A 17,277-nucleotide genomic window follows, 5' to 3' on the forward strand; every position below is an offset into this window, starting at 1 on the left:
TTAAAAGTCCCTATTTTGCCAGAAAATTGGTTCACAGGTCCCAAATCTCGGCACTTCATGTTGCACACCTCTACCAAAATTAAAGTTGAGTGCTCCCAGGTTTGTACCCTCATCAGTTACTTGTGTTTTCATTTTTAATTGTGTTCATTTTGGACCCCAATGGAAATACGCCTTCTTTTGGAGGTTTTCCTGGGAAATCCAAGATTTTAATTTAACATTATTTGATATTACTTGTATATATTTTATAGTTCCATAACTTATTTTTCTTTCTCCTCTGTACATGTATATATATGTATATTTTGAATTTGAATCAAATCAATCAATCAATCAATCATAATATCTTTGAAAGAATTTGGAAGCCTATAAAAAAGTACTTTCTTTTTCTTTAGTTATTTTAAAATCAGCCCAAACAATTGAATACCTGAGTGGAAGAAGGGCCCAACTCCAATTTTTTACAAAAATGAGTTAGACCCAGCATTTTATTGCCAGCAGACTGTTTTTCCTCGTGTGTGAAAGATGAGCCAAAATCCACTCTTTAAATAGTCTTCCACGTACACTTAATCATGGTTTTCATGGAAGAAAGGCCCAACTCCATGGAGTTGGGCCCTTCTTCCACAAATATTGGGTTAAAGAGGAATTTTGTTTATCCATGAAATCTACTTTTCACTACAATTAACTTTCTTGCTAACATATTACATGCTTCAACTTGTGCAATTAATGGATAATTACCAAATTTCTGTAGCAATTTATAACACATCTGCTTACGGAACTGGCACTTGCAGTGTATTAGTGGAGAAGGGCCAACTCCAGCTCGTATTAAGACCTATACCGTTGCCATGGAAACATCATAATAAATTTCGAATATATGTAAGATTGTATGTTCGTGTATTAAAGGTCCCCTGAAGATGAAAACGTTCTGTCTATAAAGCTTTTCCAAATATTAAGTTTTTTCTTAATATCTCAAAAACAGTTTTGATGGAGTTAGGCCCTTCTTCCACTCAGGTATTCAATTTTGAGATCAAAATGACTGCAATATTTAGCATTCATCTTTTCTACCAGGCTGCTTGGAATTAATTCACACAATAGTATAAAGAAATTGTTTGGAAATAAGTCTAATACTGGAACTTACCTTTTGCAACTTTGCTATGTTGCATCTGAAATCATCAGGCCAGTCCAGCTGGTCATTTGCCTGATGAAGTCTGGTGGTTCCAGACGCAATGTAGCAAAGTTGCAAAAAAAGTAAGTTCCCATATGGTCGCATGTCATAAGTTGGGTATGCAAAAAGGGTGGAGGGATTACACTTTTCTGAAAATTGTGATACAAATTGGATTGGCTTTCCGTAACCCCATATCCTACAGCAGTGACTGATACCTCATTTTAAGCCTAATTTTATACTCTTTCAGTCTACTGAAGCATATAATTATACATCATTCAGTAAAAAAATCACATCAGTTGAAATGAAAAATGCCAGGGGTGGAGGAGCAGGCGGATGTGGAGCAGGCGGATGCGGGAGTGTGCAATATAGGGCCTATGTGAAAATTCACATGTCAGCATGTCAAAACTACTGGTTACTTTTTCAAATCTAGTGAGGGTATGATGTATTGACAGTTCTGAATGTTGAATTTGTACAATTAAAACAATTACTGACTACTTAAGGTGGTATTACACCCCTGATAAATTTTGTGTTTAATTTTGCATTTTTCTCAAATAGTAACTACACACTGTTAACAAAAGTTATGTATATTATATAGGGCACGGAATTAATTACTTCACTGAAATTTCAGTGATTCAAGACAAGGGGTTCATTATATGTTAAGAAATGAGGTACATTCTAGCGGTACCTCTTTTCTTATCATAAATAAAGTACTGCTTGTCTTGAGTCACTGAAATTCCAGTGTAGTAACTGGATTCCTTACCCCTATAATATACATAACTTTTGTTACCAGTGTGATATTATTTTTTGAGAAAAATGCAAAAATATTCACAAATTTATCAAGGGTGTAGTACCACCTTAAAGGGTTATATGTTCCATTTTTTTTCATTTTTTATGAATTCATATTTGAATTTCAGTATTTTTAGCAATATGCTAATGTACATTTCTCTTCTTGATATTCATTTCCTCAATAATAGAATAACCATCTCGCTAATTACTCGTAAAAAGTCATTGACCTCCACAACGTAATTAACATGTACGTACAATTATTTTAAATAGTTCATTTCAAGCATTAATGTATTGAGAACATATCCTCCAAATCTGATGACATTCTTGCATAAAATGAAAATTTTACAGTCATTTTTGTAATCTAGGTCCGATTTGAGAAAAATGCATTTGAAAATTGAGATTTACATAGATACCTGTGTATTAATTAATTAGTAATTAAGCATTATCTCAAAAATTAAGCATGTACTAGGGTTAAAAGTGGTGGTAATTGTTAGAGGTTGTCAATATATACAACATATCAAAAAATACATTTTTTGTCATTTTTGACCATGTAATGGAAATTGTACCCAACTTATGACATGCGACCATATTAGATTTATTTCCAAACTCTATTGAAAACAACTGGATGACTAAGAACATTCACTCAAAGGAAGTTTTTCTCTGCAGAGGTTTAGCCATGGATAAAAAACTGCTCGTCCATAGACCTCATGGTTTTATAGATTTATGCTGCCAGTGACATGGAGGCTTTAAGATATTGATTTTACAAGAATGGAAACTTTGTAAATAAATTTATCTCATGAATCAGATATTTATATCAGATGGGTTATGGTCATTTTTTATGGCGTTTGCTATCACTTGTTCAAAAGACGGGGCGATGGGTTGCTGGCTAAGCCCTTTTTCTCTGAAAAGATAACAGCAATGTGCATAACTGTTGAAAAACTGCAAACATCAAGTTAATAATCATTCTGTTTTTGTTCTGCCCCTATGAACAGCTTCGTCAGCAGCAATTGCGCATACATCAACAGATGAACGCAGCCCCGCCTAAACAGCCCAGCGGGCCTAGCGGTGTTGCTGCCCAACCATACCAGAAGATTAATCTCATTACTAGTAAAGATGCTGCAGACTTGCGATCATCCGCATCATCAGGTGGAGGAGGAGAAGGTCCTTTAGCACCAGGTCCCATAGTATCCAAGGCACCTCCAAAGAAGGTAAGAAAGAGACAAAACAATGAAACGGTACTCAAGTGGCAGCAAGATCTAGCACAATTAATAAGGCAGTAGACTCTGTTGGGTGAAGGTATGAATTTGATTCCCAGCAGTGTTTTTAGTTTGCTCTTGTGACAAAGAACCTCTGCCATTTGTCCCTCTGTCACCCGTATGAAACCTGGAAAGCTGATCCTGGCTGTGAAGGTTTATTGTGGTATGTCAAGGGTGTGCGCTTCTTGGCTGCATTATGTTGTTGTATGTATATGTAAATTGATGGTTTATGGAATGATTGCAGCCTTTAGTAGTCAGGCAATTTGTAAAGTGTGCTGAGGACTTGTGGATATGGCATCTCACGCTATAAACCACTAAGGTTTTTGTAAAAAGTGTTTATGTATATGAATCTTAAAAGTCTGCAACTGTAAAGCTGAATATAGGATCAGTCGCTGCAGTGAGCAGTTGCTTTTTGACCAACAATATAGAACATTTTCTGTTGCGTTGAGAAAAGGGCTTGACTTCCCTGGTCAAAAGTCAATTCAGCTTAGGCCAAAAAAAAATAATTGTTTGTTTGTCCTCCACAGCTTTGAAAGAGGATGTGCGGTAGGCGGATTTTTTTTTTTTTTTTTTTTTAAATTTTTTTTTTCGGATTTAGTGTATTTCTGGACCTTGCTAGAGCTAAATGCTACAATCATTCATGGTGACTTAAAAAAAAAACATTTTGTTTCTTTAATATGCAGTTAAAGTTATAATTTGTGTTCATGTCATAGTCTTTTAATGATTTGGTGGACTTTTTTTATTTTCAACCATGAAAGAGGTCCAGAGATACTCCAAATCTGGAAAAAAATTGAATTTTACTTATTTTTATAAAAAAAAAAATATTGGTCAGGCCTTCATCTGAGGAGCGGGCGGTGGAGGACAAACAAACAACTTTTTTTTTTTTTCTTAAGAATAATTTCCAATTGGGCATTCACAAAGAATGTGACTGCCATGTGTGCATGCCACCCATGGAAGGGAAACAACAGAACATTTTCATTGATATTACTGATCTTGATGTCAGGGAGCTAAATTTCTTTGTATAATGTTTGAATGTTTTTATGTTCCAGTGTACGATGCTGGCGGGTAAGCATCATTAAATTGATCTTGTACGCTGGTTACATGTACATGTACCCTAATCCATAAGTGCCAGACTTGACTGTTTACCAGGGACAGTGTGGTTAGAGCATCGGACACATAATCCAAAGATCTGGGGTTCAAGTCCTTGTACAGGCAGGTTTGTTCAGAGTTTTTTTCTCTGGCATATCTGCTATGCATATTATATTTCATTGTATTTTCATTGTGGTTCTTCTTTCCCCTATACTTTATATACATTCTGCATCATAACATTCTGTATATTGTTTTATTCAGATTGACCCTGAGATGATTAATGAATTCCTAAAAGGCGGCAAGAATCCCGGTATGGTATTGAACGAGTTCTGTCAGAAACAAAGGCTAAGCATCAGTTTCCAAGAAGCCCCTCCACCATCATGGGGGACATTCAGCAATCCACAGTTTGCATCGGTAGCCTTGGTAGATGGCGTGAAACACAAGCCAGGTAAAGCGTGTCCAATACTCTCGGTAAAGCTAATTCATGGTTCAAGCGTCCCTATATGTCCTATTTTTCCTATATTTTTGAACTCTTCTTTTATTTGCTATATTGTTACAAATGTATTATAACTATGCCTATATATTTTTTCCAAATATAGGGAATTAACATATAACTTTTTTGTGCCCTTTAATAATTACGTATTCAAAATTACATAAACAAACAACAAAACTAAATAACCTGTTAAAATATCAAAACAAAAGAATGCCTGATCAAATTCTGCAGATTGCTCTAAAATAATTTGGTTTTGCGCATGAAGATCAATATTTTCATGATCATTCAATGTCACAATTATTAAACAAAGTCTCATTTTAGTGAGACCTAAAACTGAACAGATTTGTGAGCATAAAAAATAGTACACATATGGGAAATATTTGATCAAAGTCCTTCCGACATATGATCTTTCAAACAACATAGGTAAATAAACATTCAAAATTATCAAAACAAAACAATGGATAAAATTAAATTCTGCTGATTACTTTAATTAATTAAATTGGTTGTGTGCATGTAGGTGAATAGTTTGAATAACCCTCAACCAAAAACAATCATAAAACAAAGCTCTTTGGTGAGACCTAGGCTCGGTCCACACGAGTGTTTTTTTTCCTGTCGATTACGATCGTGTCTTAATCGTTTTATGATATTAATATTGTGTGTCCGCTTAATGTCAGGGGCGTACCGTACTACAATCGTGTCATCATTTGTGAATGATGAAAATTTCCACCATTGCGGCGCTTTGTAGCATGATCGATTGATCGTGCAGTAATTGCCGTTGAAAATTACCTGTGTGTGCACATTTTGTTGTTGTATTTATGTTTACTCAATGGACTTCATAATTGCAGTGGTGTATGTATATCCAGAATTTATTACGACACGATGACAAGGTGCTGACCGTGTGGACGCTCTCATCATTCATTTATTATAATTGTGTCATAATAGGGTAAATTACGAGACAATGACGAAAGTAATACTAGTGCACGTGGACCGGGTCGTAAACAGCAGATTTCAGCATAACAAAATAATATTTTCATGATCAATACAGTCCCATTGGACAAAATCAACCAATGATCAATACAGTCCCATTGGACAAAATCAAACAAAGATGCAAACTGCGATCTTTAAAACAAGGTCCCTGTCAAGATATGATTAGGATCTAAAACATATCATAAACATAGGCATTTAAAATTGTTTTTGAACAATTAAATCGCAATCAGGAAAAATTAAGTACCTCCTTGTGAAAGAGACATAGTAAACATGAACATTTAGTTAAAATCACAATGCAAGCCTATTTTGTCTTACACTACAAATAACAGTAACACCTTAAAATTACAATAATTATATACAATGTTTATAGGGTGGTATTCTTATACCGGTTACACACTTCCCCATTTCGATTTGTCTGCGACATTTGCATAAATGAAAGCAATTAAGAAAAACATGGACATGATACCAAACAAACAAAACACATCATAAAAACATTTTCAATTATTTGAAGGCAATCAAAACTGAACAGCTTTAGATCATGTCAAACATGGGTAAGTATTTCAACAAATTGTTTGCACAAATTAATTAAGATAAACAGTTTCAGATTATTTGATGAACAGTATCAAACTATAAATTTTCTTTTTTTTTCTTCAGGAACTGTTTGTATGCATTCTCAAACATCATACTGTACTAAAAGCAAAACATTTTAAAATTGAGAAGAAACCCAGATCAGAATGTGCTTAATTCCAATAACAAACATTGTAAATATTCACACTTTATTAATTGGCTATCAACCCAAAACATTTGTATGTACATGGGGGGAGCGGAGGCAAAGATTCACCAAGTGTGGTAACATGTTCCCCCTTGATTTTAGGTGCTTATCCACCCATCATTTTGGCCAGGGAGTTAATTTGCTTCTAACATGGGCAAAATCAATGCCTTGAACAGATTCTAATAAACTATAGGCCTAATTATAACTGTTAAAAAGGGAGATCCTAGTTGGGCTGGTTCAATTCCTTGCAGGAGGTAACTTGCAGGGGTATTGATTTGAGGAAAAACTGTGATCTTTTATTGCTGACATCTGTATTTTAAATCTAGATTTTTTTCAAAAAATAGCTAAATTTTGCTTCACTATAGCCAACTTTTTTTGTAATTTTCTGCAAAATTTGTGGAAAAGTTGTAAAAACAATTTGTGTTAAGGGATCTGGAATGAGCGTTTGACAGTATTTTTGTGGGACATGAGAGCACATCAGACATATCGAATTGCATTCTGAATACGATTATGAAAATTTGATATTTTTCACATTTTTGATATATAACAGTCCTCGAAGTAAATTTTATAAATCTAATGACATATTCTTAAAGTGTATGTAGCTGGGAGGAAAAGCCGACGATCAATTGAAAATTTTGACCTTTCATATTGAAGATATGGATATTTTTCCCAAAAAGACCTAATTTTTTTTTTTTTTTTTTTTTAAAAAAAATCCATATCTTCAATACGAAAGGTCAAAATTTTCAATTGATTGTCGGCTTTTCATCCCACCTACATACACTTTAAGTATAAATCATCAGATTTATAAAGTTTACTTCGAGTACTGTTAAATATCAAAATATCAATTTTAATCATTTGTCATAAAATGTGTATTACATTGCAAATTTCAAAAATCAAAATTATTTGATATCAGAAGGACATTCTTCAGATTCAGAATGCAATTCGATATGTCTGATGTGCTCTAATGTCCCACAATAAATACTGTCCATACGTTCATACCCCACCCCTTAAATTTGTTTGAAAAATTTGACAAATGGTGTTTGTATGGTTCCAAATTTCTTACAAAATTGGAATATTGATGGGACCACTTTCAAATTCAGTGGCATCTTCTAGCCAAACCAAACTTGAGTACCCCCAGGGCTTTGAACATTGTATGACATATTTACCCTTGTAGGTACTGGAAGAACCAAAAAGGAAGCCAAAAACAATGCTGCCAAGATCGCCCTCACAACGCTACTCGGACTCGATGAAGAAGACGTTCATGAACCTGAATATGGCACAGCCATCTATGATTCGCGTGGGCGTAAAACCATAATGATGGACGGGGCAGCAGACATGTATTCACAGAATATGGCAGCACCCAGCCACGCAGCAAATCAGGGGTCCTATAGCAGCGGCGGACATTTTCAGTTGAATTACAACAATGCTGTGACAATCACTGATGAGGAGGCTTGGAGGAAACCAAAGCAAGAAAAGTATATTGACTATCAAGTGCGGAAAGAGGCGGAGGAATTAGAGAGACAGAGAAATGCTGCTGGTACGTGAATAAAGCCACTGATATGTGTATAATGTATTTTTGGTTATCTGTTCAGGGCACTGTGAATTAAAAACTCCTGAATTCACAGACACTTTGTGAATTCAAATACTCTTGCTAACTCCTTACTTCATTTTTAGCTTTTTTCGTATCAAGGTGCTTACATGTTGTTGTTTATATTGTTGTGATTTAAACATTTCCTACATGTATGTGCTATAACAACATAATGTCTTTAAAAAACAGTGAACAAAGTTTTCCGGATATTCCTGCTTTAGTGTGTCATTTTGCTTTGCCTAAAAAAATTGCTGCACAGATAGAAATTTAATTTGCACAGATGAATTTGAAGCAAAAAAGCTCATTATCTAATATACCAAACAGACTGCCTAAGTGTTTAGTTTGCTGCTAAAATTGAAACAAATAAAAAGTATGTGAAATCACAGACCGGGGTAAGTGATTTCACAGACCAGGTCTCTGAATTTAGAGGAGTCAGTGAATTCACAGCACCCCCGAACTGATATGTGACCATCTACCACAAATGGGCTGTAATGTCAGCATTTTCACTCTGACATTTCAGACCCGGAAATTTTCATTTACAGCAGCTTTACAATGATTTTTTTGAATATCCGTATTGATTGTTAAGAAGGCAGGAAAAAATCAATAAATAAGTTGAAAAATCCTTTGCTTTCTGTTGTTCATTGCAAAGTTCAAAGGACTAATGACTATCAGAATTAGCTCTGCCGACATTATGGCCCCTTTGTGGTAGAAGATCAACTATATCTGCAAATTAGTAGCGTCACATTTTCATATTTTCAATAAATCAATTTGAAACTCAGTAGGGTGATGAAACAAGATGAATTCCGGTACTGTATAATGTCACATTATCTGCATATTCACTGAGGAATGGCTTCAAAACCCAACCACATTCTATTTGTTCAGAACAATAGAAACCATTCGCTGATCCTGCCAGGATGCTGGTAGTCGACCGTTGGTTGAGTTTTGTCATCCTTAATATTTGATTTCAACTGGAATATCCCATTATCAGCATATTCCTAAATATTGGTCACTATTTTTGCATATTTTGTTTGTAGTTCATGATTATATAATATCTTTTTGGGAGATATTTAAATACTCTGCATGAGAGATTTATTATTTTATATTTTGTATTTTCATGACAAAAGCTGCTCAGCAACCAAATGGACATGGCTACCAACCACCCGTAGCTACAGGACAGTCCTATGCCCAGCAAGCCGACCAACAAACACGTCTCCCATCAACCACCAGTCGAGCTGCTGCATTTGCTTCACATCCAGGACCAGATCCAAATGCATCAAAATATGTCAAGGAGTTACAAAAGGATGACAAGATCACCACATTCCATTTCCCAGAGACGGAGAGGCCTCTTGTGAGAGACGCACCCGAAGAAGGTGGGTCGGCGTTCCCCACCAATCGCAGGAGAAATCTACCTATGGGTAAATCACCTTTTGCAGGACTAGCAGATGAACCTGGACATGTGAAGAGTGAACCGATAAGTCAGGTTTGTTTTGGATTCCATATTGGGACATTGAATGGGATATTCCATTTGATATCCACACTCCCACTGTGGAATATTTAGCTTCAAAAGCCCCACTTTTGGTTCAAGTTCCTTAGGGAATTAGTCAAGGTTCAAATTTATCCATGTGAATTCTGTTATACCTGTCATCAAAGTAACAGGTGTAAGTCAGTTCTTCTGTGGCGAACTGGCCAAGTGGGGGCTTCCTGTTTCATGCCCTCCACAGAGGGTTTCAAATATAATAGACAATTGGGCAACTTCCTTTTGAAATACTCCAGTTGTGGAAGATATAGATTATAGGGAAAGCCATATACATGGAGAGTACGGGTTTCATAATAATTAACCCTAGCAAATTCCATTAGAAAATATATTCCCACTGTGGAAGACTTTTCTTAAATTTTCCACAGGGATATGGGAGATAGCCCAGTGGTAGATGGCCCAGTGGTTCATACAAGAATATGTCTGTTTGTTTTCTCCTGTGTTCTGTTTAAATGTACAAAAAATTTTTAATGTATTAAAAATAGGTTTCGTGAAAGTTATGATAAGTTGAACTGCTTCTTGGAAGTTTGAAGTAATTGAACAAGCAATTCCTAAACACTGCATATGTACCAAGTGGTCATCAGGTCATGTGATTTTGGGTCTTCCTATATGTCACATGACCCATCCAGCCAATGCTCTTGTTTTATTTGCCAAATGAAATATCACAGATATGACTTTAATAACTGAGTTTCTCACAGACTTGTAAAATATTTCAAACCATTATTTTGTAAATTAAGGGGGTACTACACCCATTGATTTTTTTTTTTTTTTTTGCATTGCACAAAAAAAAATTGGACAAAGTGGTATGCAAAATGAAGGGCAAATCTTCTCGTTTTATTGGTGGCATCGGTATCAACGTAGCTTACATGCTTTTAAAAGTAGAAGCCAAAAGGTGGTACATCACTGATGATTTAAATTCACTTCATTTTGGAAAGCTTACTATCAACGGATTTCGTTAAAATTTTGGATATGTGTTGCTAACACGTTAGGGAAATAAAGTTGATATGTAAAATGGGAATAAGTGGTTCCTGATTTCTTTTATGACTTCATGAACTTGGTGCTCCACAACTATCAAAAAGGAACTGGTTAAAATGCTTCTATTTTCAATGTTGAGCTATATTTTGTATTTTTAACTTGCGACATTATTTCACTGAAACTTAATTAAGCCACAGGTAACAGGTTACCACAACCATACTACAGCAATGTTGAAAAAATTGTATTTCTTGTCACCTATACCACCATATTGGGTAGTTTTCCGTAAGCTTAACGTTTGTGATTTTGGTAACTATTTTATATTTATTTGTGAAATCCGTCTCAACTAGGCATTCTAAATTGTACTCACCATTTACATCCCAAGGTATATTAGTATATCCACCTTGCACTTCTCGATATATATCCAGTTAAAGACAGAATATCAAAATTATTCCTCATTATGATATCACAAACTCTCACATGTGTATTCAAAATTGATGCTTAAATTTGACCTGAACCAATTGACCTATAACCTGACATACGGTGACCTAATAGCCTTTTCTTCTCCTAACAACACATAATAATATTATTGACTAATGACTATACATCCATTGTGTAAGTGTTTATATATTTTGCATGCACCACTAGATTTTCTATAGAGAGTATAACAAAGGATTTAATGTATTCTATTCATGTACCCTACTTGAACATGCTGAATAGAATAAATCAGGGTTTGTTATGAAACACGCATCTGAGTAACTAGGATACAGTAAACAATATATATATAGGGCTAAAATGACTTACTACAATTGTTTAAAAGCACTTTTTTTCTTCTTTTTTTCATATTTTTTTTTTATTTCACATGATCCGTGCATATATCGCCTAGCTATAAATGAAAAAATATTTATTTAGACCAATCAAACCAGTATATGGGTGTAGTACGCCCTTAAATCTAATACTGGAACTAAAATTTAACAAAATAATGTTTTGAACTACTGGATGAATAATATACACCAAGATATTTCAAACCATCTTTAACTAATTATAAAAATCAGAATTTGTAGTAAACTGAGGTGTGTTTATTTATAACAGGTAACATCAATAGGCATGGCTTGGCTGAAAAAGAACCCTGAAAAAGAAGGTGTGAAACCAGCACCCAAATCTGGTGTACGACTCGGAGATCTGATGCCTAGTGATGCACCCACAAAGACTATTAAAACGACTGCTGATCCTGGTATTGGCATGGGGTACCAGGATAAAGCCAAGCAAGTGCCCATGCAATCCCAAGCAGCTCCACAGTTTGTGCATAACACACAACCGCCTCAACCAGTTGGATTGACCCAACCTGCCAGGATGAGGAATCCAGCTAGTTTTAACCAACCTATGCAACCTGCTGGCATGATGGGACAACCAGCTAGGCCTAATTTAATGGCCCAACCTGTAAGACCAAACTACACAGCAGCAGCAGCACCGCCGCAACCTATTAGAGCACCCCCTCCAGATCAGTCCATGTATCAGAGCAGCCAGGGTGCAGGAGAGGGAGACTTTGGGAAAGGACAGTTAACTAAAGCTGATAACATATCAACGGCTGCTAGGCGCGTACCCGCTGTTGGAATGCCATTCCCAGGATGCCATGGTATCAGTGAGCGTGTCAGTTACACTGCATTTGTTATACAGCCTTGTGAGTATGATGTAGTGTTGTTTGTTTTGTCATATTTCGTTTGGCGAAGGAATTATCTTTGGTGTAATTGTTAGGAGTACATCATGACCAAATAGTTTTGGACAATTTACTTGAAGAAAGGAAGAAAAGTAAGTTAGTTAAGAAACGTATAGAAAGATGGTTTGACATGGAAATTATTTTCTGTAGTCAATATTGTTGCTGTTACAAACTTGGCAGCACATTTTCATGAGCAGGTTTTCAGTGGCATCTGCCACGCATATCATACACACATGTTATTGTAATCTACAATTCATATGGTAACAGAGAACAACAGGTGAGGACCATTGAAACCTATTGTCAGTTGATATAAAAATATGAAATGCTATTAAGGGATCTAAAATGAGCGTTTATTGCGTTTCGACAGTATTTTTTTGGGACATGAGAGCACCTCAGACCTATCGATTGCATTCTGAATACTGAAGCATGTCTTCCTGATATCAAATAATTTTCATTTTTGAAAATCACAATATAATACAAATTTTATGACAAATTATAAAAATTTGATATTTTTTCAAATATTTTGATATATAACAGTCCTCAAAGTAAATTATATAAATCTAATGATATATTCTTAAAGTGTATGTAGCAGGGAGAAAAAGCCGACGGTCAATTGAAAATTTTGACCTTTCATATTGAAGATATGGATTTTTTTCCCAAAAAGACCTAATTTTTTTTGGTGTTTTGGGAAAAAAATCCATATCTTCAATACGAAAGGTCAAAATTTTCAATTGATCGTCGGCTTTTCATCCCACCTACATACACTTTTAATTATCAATCATCAGATTTATAAAGTTTACTTCAAGTACTGTTAAATATCAAAAATATCAATTTTTAATGATTTGCCATAAAATGTGTATTAAATTGCGAATTTCAAAAATCAAAATTATTCGATATCAGAATGACATTCTTCGTATTCAGAATGCAATTCGATATGTCTGATGTGCTCTAATGTCCCAAAATAAATACTGTCCAAACGTTCATACCCCAGCCCTTAAGGCACTATGAAAATACTGCAATAGAACATAACATTTATATCATCATTTGGAATCCTATTGCTGCTTAATTCAAGCAAACCTCTTGCAACAACAAAAACCACCAATAACTCCACAACAAACTGTCCCACAAAATATGACCATAATTAAGTATCAATTGAATAATTTGAACAGCACCAACAATGCCTGGTCGGATCATAAGCCTAGGAACTGGAGCTGACTTTGTTGACATCAAGAAGCTTGGACCAGATGGTAGAACGGTAGTGGACTCACATGGCCTGGTCATTGCTAAGAGAGGCTTCCAAAGGTGAGTAGTAAACACCAAGAAGCCAGGGCTAGATTGAAGAAGATGAGTGGACTTAATCTGGGTTGGTCATAAATAAGGACTTCAAAATATGTGTAGTTAACATTAAGAAGCTAGATGGCAGAACATCAGTACATATGCTTTGTTCAGTCATTGCTGCATGTATGAGAGGTTTGCAAAGGTGAATGAATGTCAAGAAACTTGGGACTAGATGGCGAAACAGTATATCGGATACAGCCCAGCAAATACAAAAATGTTCTTAAAAGGTTATAAAATGTGTTATAAACATGTTTTGGTTTTATTAAAAACATTTTAATAACAATTAAATGCTGGGTTATGTAAAGGTCATTAAAATATTATTAAAACGTTTTATATGACAAAAAATCACAACAATTTAAAATATTTTTTGGAAAACATTTTTGCAAAATTTTCATCAACTATTTAATAACAGTGTTTGCATCTATTTTTCAAAAATATTTTTGGAATGTTATTAAAATGTTGTATCCCCTTTATATAACCTGGCAATTGAATGTTTTCTGTAAAATGTTTTACTGTGTTAACTGGGATGTCATAGCAAAGTGCTCTGGTTTTGTAGCTTTGAGAATGACTACTGCCAGCCTAAGAGATTAGGACTAATTTTAGGGTTAGGATTCGGGTTATGACCACCGTTCTGAAGTTGCTGTACATTCTTTGATAATGCCTTGTTTTCTGTTCTCATTTCTGTTTGTAGATTTTTATACAGGGAACTGAAATCATTCTATCAAGGTACCCAAGGGAGTATATTTGTACGCACACAGGGTAGTCGGTTACTGTCCGTTAAACAAGGCATCACATTCCATCTATACATGAACTCTGCACCACATGGGGATGCTGTCAGATTTCTGTCGGAGTAAGTATCTATTAGCTTTGCCCTAAATATGGGACTGTCAAGGACAGGGGATAGTCCTGACATCAGAAGGATTGATTGGGATCAAATTGAACGTCTAATAAGTCATAGAACTATACTATTTCTTATGTAAAGTAAACATTTGTAGGGGTCTGTTATGTCCTCAACCTCAACAAATATTGAGCACAGGAAGAAGTAAATGAGAAAGAATAAGGAAAGGAAAAGGTGAAAACAAAAGGGAAAGAAAAATGTTGTAATAGGTGAAATTTTGTTTGTTTGTTAATACTTCCATCAAGAAACTACTGTCTTCCACTGGCGTAAATGTAAAAAGCAATATTACAGTCATAGTACTGCTGTCAACTGCCTATACGCAATTTTATATCAATACGCAATGTTTTGAGTGTCACCATTACTAGTTGAACAGACTTTAACATAGGTTTAATTGTATGGTGTCATTTTTCAGGGCCAGAGATATGACTGAAGTCAGCGAAGAAGACTTGTATATGATGTCATCTGGCGAGCATTATCCTGTTTTTGTTGAAGATACAGAACATGGCTTCTTGTCCAAAAGAATTGTTTTGCCAGGTTGGTTTTGCCAATTATCAGTGGTGTTATTGCAGGGATGCAAATTGTGCGGGAGCGGGGAGCACCGCTCCTAGGAAATGACAGTCAAAATTGAGGAAATAATGCCTTGAGAAAAAAAAAAAAAAAGGGAGGAAAAAAGAGGAAAGGAGAAGAAAAAGAAAAGAGGAGGGAAAGAGGAAAGAAGAAGAGGAGGAGGAGGAGCTAGAAGAGGGATACAGATCTCTGCAAAAGATAATAAGTTAATAGGTGAAGCAGTGACGCTACTGAATGGAAGAGAGGAAGATACTTGTGCAAAATATTGAGGAATTCACATGATTAAGAAATAAGAGCCTTGGCTTAAGTATTAAAAGATGAAGGTGTTGGTGTTACAGTATGGATGTGGGTAACAATGCATATTTGAGGAAATTTACAAATTTAGGGCACATATCTGAGGAAATTTATAAAGTGAAGGCAATGGGTATTGTATGAAAAAAAGATTAAGTCATAAAGGAATTCAGTGTATCAATACTAAAAAATGATGACCTGGAAAATTGTGGGGGAATTTAAAAAGAGAACATAAAGCATTGAACAAGTTCTAAAGGGATAGTGAAATGGACCCATCAACATTAAGAGGTAAACATAGAAAAGGCAGTAACCAACCATGGTAACAGAAATGGAGATACAATTAGGGTCAGCAAGTGGCTCCTACTGACCAGCACGATTTGAGGAAATTAAAGGGAAACAAATAGAGAAGGCCAAATCAAACTACTTGAACATGATATGCAAATTTGATTCTCTATATTGATGCGAAAATTGAGGAAGTTAAAACTAAGGGCATGCTGCAAGAAGATGCTAGTCTCATATAATTCAATCTTTGTACCTTTCAAATGATATTGTTAAGGAACACTCAAAGAAGAAAGACCAAACGCAAAAAGGAAAAGTTAGCAGAGTGACAAAAATGAAAGAGAAAGAGCGGAGGGGGGGGTAAAGGAAAAGAAAAGGAAAGAAGCCCGTGTCTCATCCAAATTCACACCAATCATGGGCCAAACTAGTATAAGATACCAAATTTTTGCGCTTCCCAAAAGCCCTTTTGAAAGCTCGAAGCCTTACATGTAGAGTCTCATTAAAAAAAAACATCCTATATTACCATTGTCATCTTTCGAAGCGAAGAACAAACCTGTTTTATGTCTGATATGATTGAGGAAATCTTGAGCCTCAAAAAACCTTGCTCCTGAGGAAGAAATCACAATTTGCACCCCTGGTGTTATTGATTTGTTTATATTAGAAAATGTAGACATCAATAAATTAAGGACAGTTAAAATTAAATACATTACACAGAAAGCATAGCTGATAAAAATGGGTTAGCTCATGAGAACTGGAATATTTTAGGTTTATTCCGCTATGGTTGTAGGGTTTTAAATTAGAAAAATGTGAGGGGTTGATGAAAAGAAACACAGGAGAAATGAGGAAATGAGAAAAAATGAATAAGGCATGAGATAAAGGTTTGTCTCAGCTTGCTTTGGCCCAAAACCCTATGTACTATGCTTTTTTAAAGTTCAAGATGGCCATGCGGATGCAAGATTTATATTTTAAAAACCTCTAAAATATGAAAATAAAAATATATACACTAGAATGCAAATTTTAAACCCTGTGCACGAGAGAAGCTGAGACACAGGGCTTTTTCTGCCTCCGCAGGAGGTAGTTTGCTTTGAAATTGACACCTAAAATGCCGCACATTGCGCGGCATGTAGGCCGATTGTACAAATTTATATTCTGACAAGTACTCTAATTTCCGCCCAATATTGAGAGCCCAATATATATCCCCACCTCTCTGCGCCATACATAAATTAAGCCTATCGCCATTTCCGAATGTTCAAAAGGTAATCACGCTTCCTCAGCATGTGTAATAAATTAGCATTAAAATTAATCTTATTCTATAGGGATTCTAGAAACACCTAGCACGTGGCGCCAATGGCGTGGGTCTATCAAGTTAATGAATTATGCATTAGAATATTTTCAATCTCATTTTGTTGTATAATTGAAGACCGAATTAAAAAAGACTAGCTTGCGTATGCCGTCCTGTAAACCAGACCAAAAATGCCATACTGCGCAGGTCAATTTTTTTAATTCGGTCTTTAATTATAGGTTGTAGCCTCAGCGCTCATCAGCAGCTTTATC

General features: G+C 35.4%; 1 protein-coding gene across 2 annotated transcripts in view; it reads left to right on the top strand.

Annotated features, from left to right (window-relative positions):
* The window catches only part of LOC140158329 (uncharacterized), a 47,164-nt gene that overhangs the window by 14,877 nt on the left and 15,010 nt on the right, over nt 1-17,277 (top strand). For both annotated transcript variants that reach the window (XM_072181433.1, XM_072181427.1), the window contains exons 3-10: nt 2,935-3,150; nt 4,549-4,735; nt 7,714-8,076; nt 9,252-9,607; nt 11,726-12,314; nt 13,520-13,652; nt 14,380-14,538; nt 14,999-15,120. In XM_072181433.1, the coding sequence (XP_072037534.1) occupies nt 2,935-3,150; nt 4,549-4,735; nt 7,714-8,076; nt 9,252-9,607; nt 11,726-12,314; nt 13,520-13,652; nt 14,380-14,538; nt 14,999-15,120 (2,125 nt within the window). The remainder of the gene's footprint in view (nt 1-2,934; nt 3,151-4,548; nt 4,736-7,713; nt 8,077-9,251; nt 9,608-11,725; nt 12,315-13,519; nt 13,653-14,379; nt 14,539-14,998; nt 15,121-17,277) is intronic.

Source organism: Amphiura filiformis, chromosome 1 (genome assembly GCF_039555335.1).
Source record: "Amphiura filiformis chromosome 1, Afil_fr2py, whole genome shotgun sequence".
In the NCBI taxonomy this organism is placed as follows: domain Eukaryota; kingdom Metazoa; phylum Echinodermata; class Ophiuroidea; order Amphilepidida; family Amphiuridae; genus Amphiura; species Amphiura filiformis.